Here is a 17,413-nt window from a genome sequence, read left to right as displayed (position 1 = left end):
ACCACTAGGTGGGGAAAGAGAGTTTCTTTTCAAAAGGAAAAGGCTGGAGTACAAACTGTTCCAGTCCCACAAAGAAATGTGCTAGTAACTGTGGACTGTATTCAACAATTAGACATATTGATATCTTCACCCTGCATCCCATAGGCTACCCTAACTTTGAGGAATTCAACAAAAAGTTATTCAAATGAGCAGTTGTTCACCTGTTTACATTGTGTGTAGCCTAAAGTTTTTTTTACATTTGTCAAATGAATATTTAATTTCTCCCATTTTAAAGTATTGAATTGGTTATCTTTCAAAATCATCAAATTGTTGAAAATCCTAAACCTGGCCATAAGCCTTCCCTTTCACCATCTATTTCCTCAAGTCTATACAGCAGGTGATGAAGATAACCCAGACTGCCAGCATCTATAGGTTCATTGTACGTTCTATCCTGACAATGATTGGCACTGTATACTTTGGATTTAAATAAATGAAAATCAGAAACCTGGTCCCCAGGGCTGCGTTACCTCCTGTGTCCCCTTTTTGGTTATTGTGTTTTCGGTTTGTTTGTGGTTTGAATAACTTGCAATGGTTTCAGATGTGTTCCTGAGCCAGAGAACAGTCACTAATTAGAAAGAGGAAAATTACATTCTAAATCTAATGGAACCATGTCTATTAAATATCTATTAAATGTTTCAAATTTGCCAATTTTTTTTATGGTCTTAACTTCACTGAGCCTGCTCAACCCAGATCCAAAAGAACCCATCACTTTTCCACCATGTGACAGAAACATGGTTACTGACATGTCACTCTTGTAGTCTCTTGCTAGGCACATTGTCATGGCTGCTGGGTTGGGGACAAAAGTAATGCAATGTTAAATGAGCATGAGCCAAGCAGCCAGAGCAAGGCAGTTAACCCAGTGTTCCCCGGCGCCGATTCAGAGGGGTTGGGTTAAAACGCAGAAGACACATTTCAGTTGAATGCATCCAGTTGTACAACTGACTGGGTATCCCCCTCTTCCCCTTATGACAAAAACATAACTGGCCTTGTTCAAGGGGTCTCTGAGCAAAATACACTTTCACAATTGCCCCCAGTGTCCCCTAATCATCATTGGAAGTTGTCACTCAGATATCTGTCTTCAGGTTATCAGTAACAGCATTGCTCAGTGCAAACGCAACGCCATTAGGATCTCTATGACATCTTGAGACTAGTCCACAACTGATAGAAAATGCTCACAAATGAAACATTAAGTACAAAAAAAATATTTTATTCATACTTGAAAATAAATATGAAAGCTTGGTTTAATTTCAACTCATTAAAACATAGCTTTAAATACAGAACCTTAACTAAAGAAATCTTTGATCAACAAATTAAAATCCATTGTTCAGGTATATAGTGTAAATAGCTATTTTTTTTAAATGAAGCGCTTTGGTAGAAAATTCTTCTCCATTTCATTTAACCCTTATTTTACCAGTTAAGTTGACTGAGAACATTTTCTCATTTATAGCAACGACCTGGGGAATAGTTACAGGGGAAAGGAGGGGGATGAATGAGCCAATTGTAAGCTGGGGATGATTAGGTGGCCATGATGGTATGAGGGCCAGATTGGGAATTTAGCCAGGACACCAGGGTTAACACCCCTACTCTTACGATAAGTGCCATGGGATCTTTAGTGACCTCAGAGTCAGGACACCCGTTTAACGTCCCATCCGAAAGACGACACGCTACACAGGGCACTGTCCCCAAACACTGTCCTGGGTCATTGGGATATTTGTTTTTAGAGCAGAGGAAAGGGTGCCTCCTACTGGCCCTCCAACACCACTTCCAGCAGCATCCAGGGACAAACCATGCTTAGATTCTGAGCAAGCCAGCAGTGGGATACCGGGTGGTATGAGAAGCAATAATGTGACTTCTGTAGACTGGTACATTTTTTGAACTCGCTGCAGATCAGAAGATTAATTGAGTAACTCATCTGTGGAAGACAGTGGGAACATCCATCCCAACTGACACCCTATTCCCTATAGAGTGCACTACTTCATTACAGCCCTACGGGCCCTGATAAAAAATAAAATAAAGACTATTTAACTGGTCTGGTACACTCTTCTAGTCTAATGTAATGACTATTTCAACACTATGGTCAGAGACATCACATTTTGCTGATATACCGTTTGTATATGGCAGAGATAAAGATATCAAAGTACAATGGAGTGTAAAGTATACATATATTGAACAAAAAGCTTATTTCTCTCAAATTGTGCACAAATTTGTTAACATCCCTGTTAGTGAGCATTTCCCCTATGTCAAGATAATCAAGAAGCTGATTAAACAGCACAATCATTACACAGGTGCACCTTGTGCTGGGGACAATAAAAGATCGCTCTCAAATGTGCAGTTGTCACACAACACAATGCCATAGATGTCTCAAGTTGAGGGAGCGTGCAATTGGCATGCTGACTGCAGGAATGTCCACCAGAGCTGTTGCCAGAGAAATTCATGTTCAGAATGCTACTGTATGCAGTCATATAGCACCTCATGCAGTAGCACACTACTACTACTACTACACCAATACTGCAGTACTACTACACTACTGGTATACTACCCCTGGTATACAACTACTACAGCACTACTACTGGTATACTACTACTGGTATACTACTACAGCACTACCCCTGGTATACAACTACTACAGCACTACCCCTGGTATACAACTACTGCAGTACTACTGGTATACTACCCCTGGTATACTACCCCTGGTATACTACCCCTGGTATACGAACCCTGGTATACGACCCCTGGTATACTACCCCTGGTATATTCCTACTGCAGCACTACCCCTGGTATACAACTACTGGTATACTACTACAGCACTACCCCTGGTATACAACTACTGCAGCACTACTACTGGTATACAACTAGTGCAGCACTGCTACTGGTATACTACTACTGGTATACTACTACAGCACTACTCCTGGTATACAACTACTACAGCACTACCCCTGGTATATAACTACTGCAGCACTATCCCTGGTATACAACTACTACAGCACTACCCCTGGTATACAACTACTGCAGCACTACTACTGGTATACTACTACAGTAATACTACTGTATGCAGTCATATATAGGAAGTAGGAGGGAATAAACAGGAAATCCAAAACATTGAGAAAAACCTGGGAATGATAAGCCAAATTTTCCCACCCTAACTGGTAGTAAATCTATGTGTGACAGATCTTGTCTGTGCTGGTGTAGAACTCTCTAGAGGAACAGAGTTGAGTGGCCAGGTCTCTGGGAATATTGAAGGGGGCAGCACTGCTCACTGCCAGGGACAGCAGGTTGGCACAGGTGGGCAGGTAGATGTGCTGGACATGGTCCACCTCTGACCGACACACCGGGCACACCTGAAGGGAAGAGATCAAAAGATTTGATTAGAATATAATATGCTAATCTAACATTAAAACACTGTATATATGTGACTTGTGCGGAATCAAACAGACTATTGTTAAGATACAGTCCTATAGATCTGGATGAACTAGTCTATATAATCTTGGATTAACGTTGTCCACAGAGTAGCTGACAGTACTGCCCTACAGGCATTTAACCTACGACCTACAGGCTACAGAAGGTTCAGGACAGCCAATAAACCATGGGAAGAAGGGTAACTATAGATTCTGCAAACATTCCTCCCGTCTACCATACCCCTCCTCACCAAACAGTTCACTTCATTTGCTTAAAAAGGGAATAACAGTAGCAGCTCTTTTCATGAACTGCCAACCACCCTGACCTCTCTAAAAGGTTAACTTGGAGCTTCAAAGTTCATTCAGCACAGTGGAAGATACTTAAAGCACTAGAACATGGAGTTATGGTGTAACAGGGACTAGTGTTTAGTGCTGCCACCCCTGGAACACATAAAACCCATGGAGGCTGCGGTTCAAACCCCGACTGAGTCACATTCCATTCTGTCCTTCTCCTCCATTTCAATCACTTCTTCACTGTATCTATCAATACAGACTACAAAATACATCAACAATTATATACTGTACACACACAACCGGTCAAAAGTTTTAGAACACCTACTCATTCAAGGGTTTTTCTTTATTTTTTACTATTTTCTACATTGTAGAATAATAGTGACTCCATCAAAACTATGAAATAACACATATGGAATCACGTAGTAACCAAAAAAGTGTTAAACAAATCAAAATATAAAAAAGGGTGTATTCTTCAAATACACCCTTTGCCTTGATTACAGTTTTGCACACTCTTGGTATTCTCTCAACCAGCTTCATGAGGTAGTCACCTGGAATGCATTTCAATTAACAGGTGTGCCTTCTTAAAAGTTAATTTGTGGAATTTCTTTCCTTCATAATGCGTTTCAGTCACTCAGTTGTGTTGTGACAAGGTAGGGGTGGTATACAGAAGATAGCCCCATTTGGTAAAAGACCAAGTCAATATTATGGCAAGAACAGCTCAAATAAGCAAAGAGAAACGACAGTCCATCATTACTTTAACCCTTGTGTAGTCTTAACATTCTGTATACTCCCCTTGTCCTAAGAGTAAAAAAAAAAACTAAAATAAAGCAGCTTAATTGAATTTTAAACCCTAAATGTGTTTTGCTTGAAGAAACAACCTGTCATTCATCACAAACTTTGTGAATATCTGTTTTTGTTTATATATACACTTATGGACTGTACAATGAGTAATTCAACTAGAAAATACTAGTCTTCTCCCATTTTTTTAACCATTGCCCCCACCCACAAGGTGTAGAAACAACAATAAATAAGAATAAAATAAGATAGATACAAAACAAAAACGTGAAGAACATAAATCAATCAACTCTAATTAGCACATGTAGGACAGTATGCAAGTGTGTGTGCATGGACTTTACAGGTGTATTTCTCACATGTGCAGCACATAGTATTTGTTTACAGTCCTTCTTTGGGGGCAGAATTGGCATCTCCTTAACTTGCCACAAGCACTACAAAGGCTGCTGTGTGGGGGAGGCACTCCCTACTTTGAATGTGTGGGGTTACAAGTGCATGTTCCTCGCACACGTCTTGCAGGTCTTGACTCACGGTTATCAAATCGTAGCATTCTTGAGAAAGTGTGAAAGACTTTCAGTGGCATCGTGGCACGAAAAAAAAAAAAATGATAATAATATATATTTTTTAATTGCCCATGATACATGGTGCTCTGGGTTGTATTCTTCTCCATCTTCTTCTTCAGATACCACCTCCTCTTCTAAATCATTGTTCTCTTGTTCCTCCTGGACATCTGAAAAAATCTGATCCATGACCTGTTGGTCACTGAAACGTGCACTCATGGCTTCAGCAAAGAGAGAACTGGGGGGAACTGTCATGTGTAGCACCTTTATAGCCTCTGACTGCATTCCCCATTAGTAAACAATGCTTTCAAGAAATGTTTATTTTGTCTGAAATGGTTTTTATTTTGACTGTGAACTTGAGTCATGTGTGGGGTCGTGGAGGGGAGATGCTGCACATGCACAAGAAAGTTTTAGTTTTGTCTGAGTTCAATCAGTAGCACATAATCTCAATTTCTCATTGTGTGTGTGTGTGTGTGTGTGTGTGCGTGCGTGCGTGTGTGCGTGCGTGTCTTCGTGGTTTTTGTGGTGTGTAAATGATTTTATAACTGCCAGGTCAAAAATGACCCTAAGACAATCTTTGTACCCTGGTGGTGTACAGCTTTCATGGAAATATGAACAAAGGCGATGTTTCACTTTTTCTAATGTTGGAGTCACTCTAGGAAAAGTCATACAATTTCAAATTGAAAAAATATAATTTAGGGGGTTCTCTCTGCTGTTAAACATAGTGGTGGGTCATTTTCTACCCTTAAGACAACAAAAGTTAAGACATGAAGGTCAGTCAATACGGAAAATGTAAATAACTTTGAACGTTTCTTCAAGTGCAGTTGCAAAAACCATCAAGTGTTGTGATGAAACTGGCTCTCATGAGGACCGCCACAGGAAAGGAAGACCCAGAGTTACCTCTGCTGCAGAGGATAACTTCATTAGAGTTACCAGCCTCAGAAATTGCTGCCCAAATAAATGCTACAGAGTTCAAGTAACAGACACATCAACATCAACTGTTCAGAGGAGACTGTGTGAATCAGGCCTTCATGGTCGAATTGCTGCAAAGAAACCATTACTAAAGCACACCAATAAGAAGAAAACTTGCTTGGGCCAAGAAACACAAGCAATGGACATTAGACCGGTGGAAATCTGTCCTTTGGTCTGGAGTCCAAATAAGAGATTTTTGGTTCCAACCGCCGTGTCTTTGTGAGACGCAGAGTAGGTGAACGGATGATCTCCGCATGTGTGGTTCCCACCGTGAAGCATGGAGGAGGTGGTGTGATGGTGCTTTGCTGGTGACACTGTTGGCGATTTATTTAGAATTCAAGGCACACTTAACCAGCATGGCTACCACAGCATTCTGCAGTGTTACGCCTTCCCATCTGGTTTGCGCTTAGTGGGACTATCATTTGTTTTTCAACAGGACAATGACCCAACACCTCCAGGCTGTGTAAGGGCTATTTGACCAAGAAGGAGAGTGATGGAGTGCTGCATCAGTTGATCTGGCCTCCAAAATCACACGATCTCAACCAAATTGAGATAGTTTGGGATGAGTCAGACCGCAGTGTGAAAGAAAAGCAGCCTACAAGTGCTCAGAGTGTGTGGGAACTGCTTCAAGACTGTTGGAAAAGCATTCCAGGTTAAGCTGGTTGAGAGAATGCCAAGAGTGTGCAAAGCTGTCATCAAGGCAAAGGGTGACTATTTGAAGAATCTCAAATATAAAATATTTAGATTTGTTTAATACTTTTTTGGTTACTCCATGATTCCATATGTGTTATTTCATAGTTTTGATGGTTTCACTCTTAAGTAGAAATGTAAAAAACAGTAAAAATAAAGAAAAACCCTTGAATGAGTAAGTGTTCTAAAACTTTGGACCGGTAGTGAGTGAGTATGTATATATACTTATTTTAAACCATGGCGTTATGGTTACCTCTAGCTGGACGGCACAGTTGTGGCAGCACACCATGTGTCCACAGGGGCAGAAGGCAGCGTCCATCTCCTCTTCACAGCACAGCATACACAGCAGAGCATCCTGGAGCTGCTGCAGCTTCTCCTCCAGAACCCGGCTCCTCTGGCACTCCTCACAGCCTCCTTCCCCCACCCCAGGGGACCGCGACGGGCTCCGCTCGCCGGACACACAGTCCCCTCCCATGCCGGCGTTGTAGAGCGCCCTGCGACAGTGGTCGTAGACCTCCTTGGAGGTGCGTCGGATGTCGAAGACATACTTTTTGCCCAGGTCGATGTTCTCGTTGAGGAAGAGAGACGCCAGGTGACCCTTGAAGTCACGGCTGTACTGCATCATCACGTCATTCGTCACCGTGTCACACCTGAAGGACAAGTAAGATCACAGTTATTGACCAAAAACACTAAAATCAATATTATAAAATGTTATTACACTGTGAAACTGGAATGACTCCACATGTACACTAAAACTAAACTAAACTCATGGAAATTGTCAGAAAATGTACAACATATATTGTGCTGCATACTATCATTTCTTACTGTACATTGGCTCACAGCAGAGATGTGTTTACAAGAGGAAAATGTCACCCTGTGTGAGCATGTTGTTGGTACGTAAGCCATGCTACATGGTTGGTGGTTGCTGACCTGAAGAAGGCATGTTGTTGGTATGTAAGCCATGCGACATGGTTGGTGGTTGCTGACCTGTAGAAGGCATGTTGTTGGTATGTAAGCCATGCTACATGGTTGGTGGTTGCTGACCTGTAGAAGGCATGTTGTTGGTATGTAAGCCATGCTACATGGTTGGTGGTTGCTGACCTGAAGAAGGCATGTTGTTGGTATGTAAGCCATGCTACATGGTTGGTGGTTGCTGACCTGAAGAAGGCATGTTGTTGGTGTGTAAGCCATGCTACATGGTTGGTGGTTGCTGACCTGTAGAAGGCATGTTGTTGGTGTGTAAGCCATGCTACATGGTTGGTGGTTGCTGACCTGTAGAAGGCATGTTGTTGGTGTGTAAGCCATGCTACATGGTTGGTGGTTGCTGACCTGTAGAAGGCATGTTGTTGGTATGTAAGCCATGCTACATGGTTGCTGACCTGTAGAAGGCATGTTGTTGGTATGTAAGCCATGCTACATGGTTGCTGACCTGTAGAAGGCGTGGGTCTCTGTGATGGCCCGGTACAGGCCGCTGGCAGCTCTGGTGCTTGTCATCTTAAACAGCAGGACCACATCCTCACCACTGTCCTTAGTGATGGTCATGCACACATTCTTCCCTGACTGGGTGGCCATCTGGATGATGGGATAAATGATCCTAGAACAGAGGACAGAGAGTCATTGTAGGCTCTATATAACTTAATATCTAATGTCCAACAGGAGAGCATTGCCTTGTGTGTCTAGACCTGTAGACAGAACGACATAATCACATATTAACGGTGTCTACGCTAACAGAAGTATGCTGCCTTGAGTTTGTATAACCGGTCAGTGTTATATTGTCAACTTTGCTACATCTGTATACAACAACTGCACAGTAGAAAAAGACAGGCAGCCGACCTCAACTTTAGTTTTTAGTTTTTTTCAGTGCATCAACAAATAACATGTTTTGCATAAAGCACAGTCAGGTTAGTTAAGTGAATATACCTGTTGGTGGGGGGGAAGTCAGGTTAGTTTAGTGAATATACATGTTGGTGGGGGGGAAGTCAGGTTAGTTTAGTGAATATACCTGTTGGTGGGACTGAAGTCAGGTTAGTTTAGTGAATATACCTGTTGGTGGGGCTGAAGTCAGGTTAGTTTAGTGAATATACCTGTTGGTGGGGGGGAAGTCAGGTTAGTTTAGTGAATATACCTGTTGGTGGGACTGAAGTCAGGTTAGTTTAGTGAATATACCTGTTGGTGGGGCTGAAGTCAGGTTAGTTTAGTGAATATACCTGTTGGTGGGGGGGAAGTCAGGTTAGTTTAGTGAATATACCTGTTGGTGCAGGGGAAGTCAGGTTAGTTTAGTGAATATACCTGTTGGTGGGGGGGGAAGTCAGGTTAGTTTAGTGAATATACCTGTTGGTGGGGCTGAAGTCAGGTTAGTTTAGTGAATATACCTGTTGGTGGGGGTGAAGTCAGGTTAGTTTAGTGAATATACCTGTTGGTGGGGGGGAAGTCAGGTTAGTTTAGTGAATATACCTGTTGGTGGGGCTGAAGTCAGGTTAGTTTAGTGAATATACCTGTTGGTGGGGGGGAAGTCAGGTTAGTTTAGTGAATATACCTGTTGGTGGGGGTGAAGTCAGGTTAGTTTAGTGAATATACCTGTTGGTGGGGGTGAAGTCAGGTTAGTTTAGTGAATATACCTGTTGGTGGGGCTGAAGTCAGGTTAGTTTAGTGAATATACCTGTTGGTGGGGCTGAAGTCAGGTTAGTTTAGTGAATATACCTGTTGGTGGGGGGGAAGTCAGGTTAGTTTAGTGAATTTACCTGTTGGTGGGGGTGAAGTCAGGTTAGTTTAGTGAATATACCTGTTGGTGGGGCTGAAGTCAGGTTAGTTTAGTGAATCTACCTGTTGGTGGGGGGGAAGTCAGGTTAGTTTAGTGAATCTACCTGTTGGTGGGGGGTAAGTCAGGTTAGTTTAGTGAATATACCTGTTGGTGGGGCTGAAGTCAGGTTAGTTTAGTGAATATACCTGTTGGTGGGGGGGAAGTCAGGTTAGTTTAGTGAATATACCTGTTGGTGGGGGTGAAGTCAGGTTAGTTTAGTGAATATACCTGTTGGTGGGGGTGAAGTCAGGTTAGTTTAGTGAATATACCTGTTGGTGGGGCTGAAGTCAGGTTAGTTTAGTGAATATACCTGTTGGTGGGGCTGAAGTCAGGTTAGTTTAGTGAATATACCTGTTGGTGGGGGGGAAGTCAGGTTAGTTTAGTGAATTTACCTGTTGGTGGGGGTGAAGTCAGGTTAGTTTAGTGAATATACCTGTTGGTGGGGGTGAAGTCAGGTTAGTTTAGTGAATATACCTGTTGGTGGAGCTGAAGTCAGGTTAGTTTAGTGAATCTACCTGTTGGTGGGGGGGAAGTCAGGTTAGTTTAGTGAATCTACCTGTTGGTGGGGGGGAAGTCAGGTTAGTTTAGTGAATATACCTGTTGGTGGGGCTGAAGTCAGGTTAGTTTAGTGAATATACCTGTTGGTGGGGGGGAAGTCAGGTTAGTTTAGTGAATATACCTGTTGGTGGGGGGGAAGTCAGGTTAGTTTAGTGAATATACCTGTTGGTGGGGCTGAAGTCAGGTTAGTTTAGTGAATATACCTGTTGGTGGGGGTGATGTCAGGTTAGTTTAGTGAATATACCTGTTGGTGGGAGGGAAGTCAGGTTAGTTTAGTGAATATACCTGTTGGTGGGGGTGAAGTCAGGTTAGTTTAGTGAATATACCTGTTGGTGGGGGTGAAGTCAGGTTAGTTTAGTGAATATACCTGTTGGTGGGGGTGAAGTCAGGTTAGTTTAGTGAATATACCTGTTGGTGGGGCTGAAGTCAGGTTAGTTTAGTGAATATACCTGTTGGTGGGGCTGAAGTCAGGTTAGTTTAGTGAATATACCTGTTGGTGGGGGGGAAGTCAGGTTAGTTTAGTGAATTTACCTGTTGGTGGGGGTGAAGTCAGGTTAGTTTAGTGAATATACCTGTTGGTGGGGCTGAAGTCAGGTTAGTTTAGTGAATCTACCTGTTGGTGGGGGGGAAGTCAGGTTAGTTTAGTGAATCTACCTGTTGGTGGGGGGTAAGTCAGGTTAGTTTAGTGAATATACCTGTTGGTGGGGCTGAAGTCAGGTTAGTTTAGTGAATATACCTGTTGGTGGGGGGGAAGTCAGGTTAGTTTAGTGAATATACCTGTTGGTGGGGGTGAAGTCAGGTTAGTTTAGTGAATATACCTGTTGGTGGGGGTGAAGTCAGGTTAGTTTAGTGAATATACCTGTTGGTGGGGCTGAAGTCAGGTTAGTTTAGTGAATATACCTGTTGGTGGGGCTGAAGTCAGGTTAGTTTAGTGAATATACCTGTTGGTGGGGGGGAAGTCAGGTTAGTTTAGTGAATATACCTGTTGGTGGGGGGGAAGTCAGGTTAGTTTAGTGAATATACCTGTTGGTGGGGCTGAAGTCAGGTTAGTTTAGTGAATATACCTGTTGGTGGGGGTGAAGTCAGGTTAGTTTAGTGAATATACCTGTTGGTGGGGGGGAAGTCAGGTTAGTTTAGTGAATATACCTGTTGGTGGGGGGGAAGTCAGGTTAGTTTAGTGAATCTACCTGTTGGTGGGGCTGAAGTCAGGTTAGTTTAGTGAATCTACCTGTTGATGGGGCTGAAGTCAGGTTAGTTTCGTGAATCTACCTGTTGGTGGGGCTGAAGTCAGGTTAGTTTAGTGAATATACCTGTTGATGGGGCTGAAGTCAGGTTAGTTTAGTGAATATACCTGTTGGTGGGGCTGAAGTCAGGTTAGTTTAGTGAATATACCTGTTGGTGGGGGGGAAGTCAGGTTAGTTTAGTGAATTTACCTGTTGGTGGGGGTGAAGTCAGGTTAGTTTAGTGAATATACCTGTTGGTGGAGCTGAAGTCAGGTTAGTTTAGTGAATCTACCTGTTGGTGGGGGGGAAGTCAGGTTAGTTTAGTGAATCTACCTGTTGGTGGGGGGGAAGTCAGGTTAGTTTAGTGAATATACCTGTTGGTGGGGCTGAAGTCAGGTTAGTTTAGTGAATATACCTGTTGGTGGGGGGGAAGTCAGGTTAGTTTAGTGAATATACCTGTTGGTGGGGGGGAAGTCAGGTTAGTTTAGTGAATATACCTGTTGGTGGGGCTGAAGTCAGGTTAGTTTAGTGAATATACCTGTTGGTGGGGGTGATGTCAGGTTAGTTTAGTGAATATACCTGTTGGTGGGGGGGAAGTCAGGTTAGTTTAGTGAATATACCTGTTGGTGGGGGTGAAGTCAGGTTAGTTTAGTGAATATACCTGTTGGTGGGGGTGAAGTCAGGTTAGTTTAGTGAATATACCTGTTGGTGGGGGTGAAGTCAGGTTAGTTTAGTGAATATACCTGTTGGTGGGGCTGAAGTCAGGTTAGTTTAGTGAATATACCTGTTGGTGGGGCTGAAGTCAGGTTAGTTTAGTGAATATACCTGTTGGTGGGGGGGAAGTCAGGTTAGTTTAGTGAATTTACCTGTTGGTGGGGGTGAAGTCAGGTTAGTTTAGTGAATATACCTGTTGGTGGGGCTGAAGTCAGGTTAGTTTAGTGAATCTACCTGTTGGTGGGGGGGAAGTCAGATTAGTTTAGTGAATCTACCTGTTGGTGGGGGGGAAGTCAGGTTAGTTTAGTGAATATACCTGTTGGTGGGGCTGAAGTCAGGTTAGTTTAGTGAATATACCTGTTGGTGGGGGGGAAGTCAGGTTAGTTTAGTGAATATACCTGTTGGTGGGGGGGAAGTCAGGTTAGTTTAGTGAATATACCTGTTGGTGGGGCTGAAGTCAGGTTAGTTTAGTGAATATACCTGTTGGTGGGGGTGATGTCAGGTTAGTTTAGTGAATATACCTGTTGGTGGGGGGGAAGTCAGGTTAGTTTAGTGAATATACCTGTTGGTGGGGGGGAAGTCAGGTTAGTTTAGTGAATATACCTGTTGGTGGGGGTGAAGTCAGGTTAGTTTAGTGAATATACCTGTTGGTGCAGGGGAAGTCAGGTTAGTTTAGTGAATATACCTGTTGGTGGGGGGGGAAGTCAGGTTAGTTTAGTGAATATACCTGTTGGTGGGGCTGAAGTCAGGTTAGTTTAGTGAATATACCTGTTGGTGGGGGTGAAGTCAGGTTAGTTTAGTGAATATACCTGTTGATGGGGGGTAAGTCAGGTTAGTTTAGTGAATATACCTGTTGGTGGGGCTGAAGTCAGGTTAGTTTAGTGAATATACCTGTTGGTGGGGGTGAAGTCAGGTTAGTTTAGTGAATATACCTGTTGGTGGGGGTGAAGTCAGGTTAGTTTAGTGAATATACCTGTTGGTGGGGGGGAAGTCAGGTTAGTTTAGTGAATATACCTGTTGGTGGGGGTGAAGTCAGGTTAGTTTAGTGAATATACCTGTTGGTGGGGCTGAAGTCAGGTTAGTTTAGTGAATATACCTGTTGGTGGGGCTGAAGTCAGGTTAGTTTAGTGAATATACCTGTTGGTGGGGGGGAAGTCAGGTTAGTTTAGTGAATATACCTGTTGGTGGGGGTGAAGTCAGGTTAGTTTAGTGAATATACCTGTTGGTGGGGCTGAAGTCAGGTTAGTTTAGTGAATATACCTGTTGGTGGGGGGGAAGTCAGGTTAGTTTAGTGAATCTACCTGTTGGTGGGGCTGAAGTCAGGTTAGTTTAGTGAATATACCTGTTGATGGGGCTGAAGTCAGGTTAGTTTAGTGAATATACCTGTTGGTGGGGCTGAAGTCAGGTTAGTTTAGTGAATATACCTGTTGGTGGGGGGGAAGTCAGGTTAGTTTAGTGAATATACCTGTTGGTGGGGGGGAAGTCAGGTTAGTTTAGTGAATATACCTGTTGGTGGGGCTGAAGTCAGGTTAGTTTAGTGAATATACCTGTTGGTGGGGGTGAAGTCAGGTTAGTTTAGTGAATATACCTGTTGGTGGGGGGGAAGTCAGGTTAGTTTAGTGAATATACCTGTTGGTGGGGGGGAAGTCAGGTTAGTTTAGTGAATCTACCTGTTGGTGGGGCTGAAGTCAGGTTAGTTTAGTGAATCTACCTGTTGATGGGGCTGAAGTCAGGTTAGTTTCGTGAATCTACCTGTTGGTGGGGCTGAAGTCAGGTTAGTTTAGTGAATATACCTGTTGATGGGGCTGAAGTCAGGTTAGTTTAGTGAATATACCTGTTGGTGGGGCTGAAGTCAGGTTAGTTTAGTGAATATACCTGTTGGTGGGGGGGAAGTCAGGTTAGTTTAGTGAATATACCTGTTGGTGGGGGGGAAGTCAGGTTAGTTTAGTGAATATACCTGTTGGTGGGGCTGAAGTCAGGTTAGTTTAGTGAATATACCTGTTGGTGGGGGTGAAGTCAGGTTAGTTTAGTGAATATACCTGTTGGTGGGGGGGAAGTCAGGTTAGTTTAGTGAATATACCTGTTGGTGGGGGGGAAGTCAGGTTAGTTTAGTGAATATACCTGTTGATGGGGGGGAAGTCAGGTCAGTTTAGTGAATATACCTGTTGATGGGGCTGAAGTCCTCCTGACAGATGGATACCCCTTCAGGGCCGACCCCTATAGCCAGCCTCTGTCCCTCTGAGTCCCTGGCCCAGTGCCACTCCACCCCGTAGTTCTCCAGGGAGGACACCAGTTGTAGGGCCTGGTACTCTGCTGACGCCTGGCTCAGACCCTCTAGCTCACGGTGCTTCTCCTGGATGCTGCAGACGGACACGGCAGGACGGGACAGAAGAGTTACATTTTCTGCTTTTGTAATACTGTTCAATCACCTGGGGGGCCCACCCATAGAATTAAAATGTTTTCTCCATTCTATTTAAAATGCTGCCACCTAATAATCCCTGCTGGGTTTTCATTTTTTTGTCCCTCCACTGTGTAACGGCTGTCTGGAAGAGGGAACCAAGGTGCAGCAGAGGATGTGTTCATCATTAGAATTTTAATTCAAATAAACAAGAGAACACTACAAAATGAACAAAACGACAGCAAACAGTCCTGTTAGGAAAATACTCAAAACAGACACAATTACCCACAAAACCCAAAGGAAAAACATGCTCCTTATGTGTGACTCCCAATCAGCAGCAACGAGCTTCAGCTGTGCCTGATTGGGAGCCACACACATGGCCCAAAACAAAGAAATACCAAAACATAGAAAAAGGAACATAGAACGCCCACCCAATGTAACACCCTGGCCTAACCAAAATAAAGAACAAAAAAACCTTCTCTATGGCCAGGGCGTTACACACTGGTTGTTTTTTTTATTATATAATTATTTTTTTTATCTACAAAATAAAATGTACTAAAACTAAACTAAACACATGAGGAATGAGAACTGTACTTTAGTGCCCAGTAGTGAATGTACGTAGCTGCAGGGCTAGCTGAGTCAGCAGCCTGGTGTTTTATGGACAGATGTTGTGAATCCCATTTATATGCTGATTTGGGAGTACTTAGGCTCCTCCCACATCAAGGCAATAACAGAAGACCAAACCATAGTTTAGTCAGCTGTTCAGATGGCCTTCACAAATCAAAAAGGTAATACTTTTATCATCTTGTATCTACAGCAGTTCTACAAGTCAGCACAGAGAAGTACTTAGTAGGAAATGGAATGCAGGTGGAGTCAAGTTAGTCATTGCTGTGCTAACCTGTTGATGGTTGCCAGGTCAGGCTCCTGTCTGAAGATCTGGCTGGAGCAGTACTTGGCTGTGTTCTGGTTGTAGTCTCCGTACTCAGCCTGGGCTAGGAGGGCACACAGCTCCGTGGCCTGCTCAGCTTCCATCTGCAGGCTGCCACTGTCCAGCTCCTCCTTTATGTGCAGGAAGAACATATGTCTGGAGGAGAGAGGGAGAGGGATGTGTAAAGGCTTATATGATGGACATGAGGAAGAACGAGAATACAACTTCACAAAACTACAGTGATAATGGGGAAACTAATTAGACATTTTTGCCTCGTCAAAAGAGGACATTGCACTGAAAATAGGAACGAAGATAATCCTCTTTGTAGGCCCTAAATCTAGGTTGAAGATACCCAGGTTAGAACAATGTAATAACTACTATCACTGGTCCCTTTGTCTAGAATTCTTCCTCATTTATGCAAAGAGTTATGGGATATTAGAATCCTCTTGTTGTTATCTTCAACATAGCCCTAAAAGAGGAAGAACAAGAATACAGCTAAACTGATGATGGTAAACTAGCCCTCTGTGCCTCCTCAAAACAGGAAGTTGCACTGAATATAGGAATGAAGATAGGCTTCTTTATAAAATGACATTTCTCTCATGCCTGCTATGAGCGCTTGACCTTTCTGTCCACAGGGTCAGCTATCCATCTTATCTCTCCAGCGAGGAATGTGGGCGGCAGAATTGCTGGTACAGACAGGTCACAACCCCAGACAGTCCCATGCTACCAGGTGATAAACAGGAAACCATTCCAAAACTACAAACTAAACAAACTCAGACTACAACACTGTTGTTGTGTCAGTCTGTGCTTCACTCCAATGTATACTACTACGGTGTAATGGCGCAGTGTCGGCGGTGTAACGGAGCAGTGTCGGCGGTGTAAAAGCAAAGTCATAATGAAAGTCCTGAACCGTGCATCTGAAAATGTCAAAGCATGCTTATGTGTTGTTAAAGTTTTTGAGATGAAGAACAGCGCGGGCCGCTCCGGGGGAACAGCGCGGGCCGCTCCGGGGGAACAGCGCGGGCCGCTCCGGGGGAACAGCGCGGGCCGCTCAGGGGAACAGTGTGGGGTACTAAGGTTGTTGATGGGTTAAGGCATTCCTACAGTATTTGTGTGGTCAAAGTTGAGTTGGTAGGACATGGTACATTTTGGGATCAGTTTCAGATATCCACTGACCATTAGTCTCTTGTATAACATTAACATCACATATCCTCTGGTATAACATAACCTATCCACTGGTCTCTGGTATAACATCACATATGCACTGGTATAACATCACATATCCACTGGTCTCTGGTATAACATCACATATCCACTGGTCTCTGGTATAACATCACCTATCCACTGGTCTCTGGTATAACATCACATATCCACTGGTCTCTGGTATAACATCACATATCCACTGGTATAACATCACATATCCACTGGTCTCTGGTATAACATCACATATCCACTGGTCTCTGGTATAACATCACATATCCACTGGTCTCTGGTATAACATCACATATCCACTGGTCTCTGGTATAACATCACATATCCACTGGTCTCTGATATAACATCACATATCCACTGGTCTCTGGTATAACATCACATATCCACTGGTATAACATCACATATCCACTGGTCTCTGGTATAACATCACATATCCACTGGTATAACATCACATATCCACTGGTCTCTGGTATAACATCACCTATCCACTGGTCTCTGGTATAACATCACATATCCACTGGTATAACATCACATATCCACTGGTCTCTGGTATAACATCACATATCCACTGGTCTCTGGTATAACATCACATATCCACTGGTATAACATCACATATCCACTGGTATAACATCACATATCCACTGGTCTCTGGTATAACATCACATATCCACTGGTATAACATCACATATCCACTGGTCTCTGGTATAACATCACATATCCACTGGTCTCTGGTATAACATCACATATCCACTGGTATAACATCACATATCCACTGGTATAACATCACATATCCACTGGTCTCTGGTATAACATCACATATCCACTGGTATAACATCACA

The 17,413-nt window shown here is 43.2% G+C and overlaps 1 protein-coding gene across 2 annotated transcripts in view; it reads right to left on the bottom strand.

Moving 5' to 3' along the window:
• Window positions 1-1,230: 1,230 nt before the first annotated feature.
• The window catches only part of LOC106596795 (E3 ubiquitin-protein ligase MYLIP-A), a 36,224-nt gene continuing 20,041 nt past the window's right edge, over window positions 1,231-17,413 (bottom strand). Inside the window, exons 3-7 of one of the 2 annotated variants that reach the window (XM_045696876.2) lie at window positions 15,333-15,518; window positions 14,199-14,396; window positions 8,171-8,335; window positions 6,995-7,391; window positions 1,231-3,376 (exon numbers count right to left, since the gene is read on the bottom strand). In XM_045696876.2, the coding sequence (XP_045552832.1) occupies window positions 3,194-3,376; window positions 6,995-7,391; window positions 8,171-8,335; window positions 14,199-14,396; window positions 15,333-15,518 (1,129 nt within the window). In that variant the 3' untranslated portion in view covers window positions 1,231-3,193. Of the gene's footprint in view, window positions 3,377-6,994; window positions 7,392-7,438; window positions 8,071-8,170; window positions 8,336-14,198; window positions 14,397-15,332; window positions 15,519-17,413 lie in introns of those variants that run through there. The other variant, XM_082959417.1, reaches the window with a different exon arrangement.

This window comes from Salmo salar, chromosome 02 (genome assembly GCF_965601325.2).
Source record: "Salmo salar chromosome 02, fSalSal1, whole genome shotgun sequence".
Lineage (NCBI taxonomy): Eukaryota > Metazoa > Chordata > Actinopteri > Salmoniformes > Salmonidae > Salmo > Salmo salar.
The sequence above is the reverse complement of the archived record's forward strand: the minus strand, read 5'-3'. Positions and strand labels throughout refer to the sequence as shown.